The sequence below is a fragment of the Ctenopharyngodon idella genome, chromosome 15 (genome assembly GCF_019924925.1).
Source record: "Ctenopharyngodon idella isolate HZGC_01 chromosome 15, HZGC01, whole genome shotgun sequence".
NCBI lineage: Eukaryota > Metazoa > Chordata > Actinopteri > Cypriniformes > Xenocyprididae > Ctenopharyngodon > Ctenopharyngodon idella.
Window position 1 is genome coordinate 16,541,646 of NC_067234.1, and position 3,119 is coordinate 16,544,764.

The window sequence follows — 3,119 nt, forward strand, 5'->3', positions numbered from 1 at the left end:
TTTTCATTTGTCATGAAGGATTTAACCTGCTGTTTAAAATTATTGCTTCTTTTTTCCAGGCTGCAAGAACGATGAGGATGGATATGTCAGAAAAAAAGGATGACATGGGTCCATTTTGGAAAGAAACAAAACTTCAAAGTTCTAATGAGATTTAAATAATTCATCCTAATTTAAAAAAAAAACCTGTTTATGACCATGTAAATAAGCATTATTAGCTTGTGTATACTGGTTTTTATGTTTCATCAATACATTGACCATGTACCCGAATGGATCTGTCCTTTCAGTGGTCTTGACTTTGCACTCTTTGGAACTCTCTCAGACGAGCATTTATCCTGCATTTATATTTGGAACAGTGGCATATTTGATCATCTTACTCTGCAATTTAACAATTGTTCTCACCATTTGTGAAAACAGGAATCTTCATAAACCAATGTTCATACTGTTACTTAACCTGCCTATCAGTGATGCAATGGGTGCTACAAGCCTTTTTCCTCAGCTGCTGTATAGTATATGGTCTCAGGACAGATCAATATCCTACCCTGCATGTTTGCTTCAAGGCTTTATTGTACACTTGTATGGTGGTGCCTCTCACGTAATTCTTACTGCTATGGCATTTGACAGGTATATCGCTATCTGCTTCCCATTGAGATATGGAGCCATTATGACTTCCAATAAACTAGTGAGTATCATAAGTGTGATGTGGCTCCTTAATTTTATTATTATATTTGTACTTTTCTGTCTTCTAATGCCTTACAAGATTTGCCAGGTATACATGGCAGATCTTGTCTGTTATAACCCATTTTTAATGAAAATCATGTGTCAAGTCAAGTCAAGTCACCTTTATTTATATAGCGCTTTTTACAATGCAGATTGTGTCAAAGCAGCTTTACAGTGATAAATGGTATATAATTTTGGCTGCACAGCAGCTCTTAAAGAAAATGCTGTCAATGTAGGCAGATGCAAAGCACTGTTGAATATCAAATGTCAAATGTCAAGTGTCCCCAACTAAGCAAGCCAAAGGCGACAGCGGCAAGGAACCCAAACTCCAACTGGTGACATCAGGTGGCAAACAGGTGGCAAATAGGTGTTAAAATGGAGAAAAAAACCTTGGGAGAAACCAGGCTTAGTCGGGGGGCCAGTTCTCCTCTGGCAAACAGTGCTTTGTTACGATTCAGGTAGCTATCATAAGCCCGATAGGATCGCAACATTCAAAGTATTTATTCCAGTTCAATCCAGTTCAATCCATCGTATTCATCACGCCGGTATGGACGGTTTGTTGAGGAACTGTGCCACTGGCTGTCGTGTCGATGAGGCCTTCACAATGGATGATCTAGTTGACTCAATCTCTGCTGACACTTCAGGGGTGCGTTGTCGTGTCAAGGCATAGGTCCTCAATCTCCTGTCTGCACTGGTGGCAACCTATCAAGGTACAACGCTTGAATTCACTGAGCTCCTGAGAGCGACCCATTCTTTCACAAATGTTTGTAGAAGCAGTCTGCATGCCTAGGTGATTGATTTTATACACCTGTGGCCATGGAAGTGATTGGAACACCTGAATTCAGTGATTTGAAGGGGTGTCCCAATACTTTTGGCAATATAGTGTGTATGCTCATATAAAGTAAAAACGTATATGAAACCTATTAGAAATTGGAACAATTCCATATATTGACATATACATTTATCCCATATATTATATGTTTATGTATGTGTATGTGTAATACATATTTTGACATATATGCTCATGTAGAGTAAAAACATAAATACACATATATGTACAGCTATAAATGAAACCTATTGGAAATTGGAACAATTCCATATATTGACATATACATTTATCCCACTACTTTATATGTTTATGTATGTATAATACATATTTTGAATTATGTCTAACATATGAAATGTCCTAATATGCTCATGTAGAATAAAAACATAAATGCACATATATGAACAGCTATATATGAAACCTATTAAAAATGTGAATAATTTCATATATTTACATATATTAACATATATTAACTTTATCCTATATATTACATATGTTGATGTATGTATAATACATATTTTGCCATATATATTACTTATTGTCAGGTGAGGCAAGGGATGAAGGACTCAAGGATCCAGAGGTTAAAGTGCTTTTTATTAGACTTCAAAAATAAAAACAAAGAAAAACACAGTCCAAGCAGTGGCAGGACTGGTGCTCACACAGTATGACACAATAAACACGCAGCCAATGAGAACTCTCACCGACTGCATGTCCATATTACATGACATAAAAGCACGCAGTCAATGAAAAACACCAGCCGCATGCTACACAGAACATAGACAACATGAAAGCATGCTGTTGTCCCTATTTCCATTTATTATCCTTGTTTAACTCCACACAATACACCGTATTCAACTTCATAACACCATAAGAGCTGCAACAAACAAACAAAACAACATTAGTATTTGCAAGGAATTCACAGAAATGAAAAGAAACAATTGACTATAACAACAATTTAACAAAAATTAAGACTAACATCAATGATAAACAACTTAAAGTTAATTACGCAAACACAAATAAGCATAAAAATAAGGATAAAAACAAATTACGCCAAATATAAATCCATAAATATACGTAACTGACCTTGTGCTCATTTTCAATCAGGTACTAAAACAGTCAAAGACAAAAATAATACAAAAAACAAAACAAAACAAAAAAACAAACAAAAAAAAAAACAGCAACTAAATGTCCTAAATTTACTTTGAAACTGCCTTTTAACACTCTATTTTAACTCTATGACCACATGGTTCCACCTATGAGCAATCTTCATGCTTTTCCAGTGAGCTTCATAAAGTTTCTTCTTCTTCTTTTGGATATTATGGCAGTTGGCAAACCAGCTTTGGTGCATTTCTGCCACCTACTGGGGTGGAGTGTGAAGCATTGACGTAGAAGGAAAAGAAAGAAAGAAAGAAAAAAAAATAAATTCTTCTAATTAATCTTGTTTTCTTAAGATATTCTAATAATGCTGTTGTTACTTTTGGATTATTATTCAGTAGGTTCTTTAATGTTAACTTCATTTGGTTATTTATTCAAGGAATAGTTGATATTGCCACTGTCGGACAAATTTCATAATCGT

The 3,119-nt window shown here is 35.0% G+C and overlaps 1 protein-coding gene across 1 annotated transcript; it reads left to right on the plus strand.

The window, feature by feature from the left end:
* The first annotated feature begins 256 nt into the window (after positions 1 to 256).
* Positions 257 to 2,826, plus strand: LOC127495550 (putative olfactory receptor 13C6). The gene is made up of 2 exons (XM_051862474.1): positions 257 to 818; positions 2,804 to 2,826. Exons 1-2 carry the CDS (start codon positions 257 to 259, stop codon positions 2,824 to 2,826), a joined length of 585 nt encoding a protein of 194 aa, XP_051718434.1.
* Positions 2,827 to 3,119: the final 293 nt, after the last annotated feature.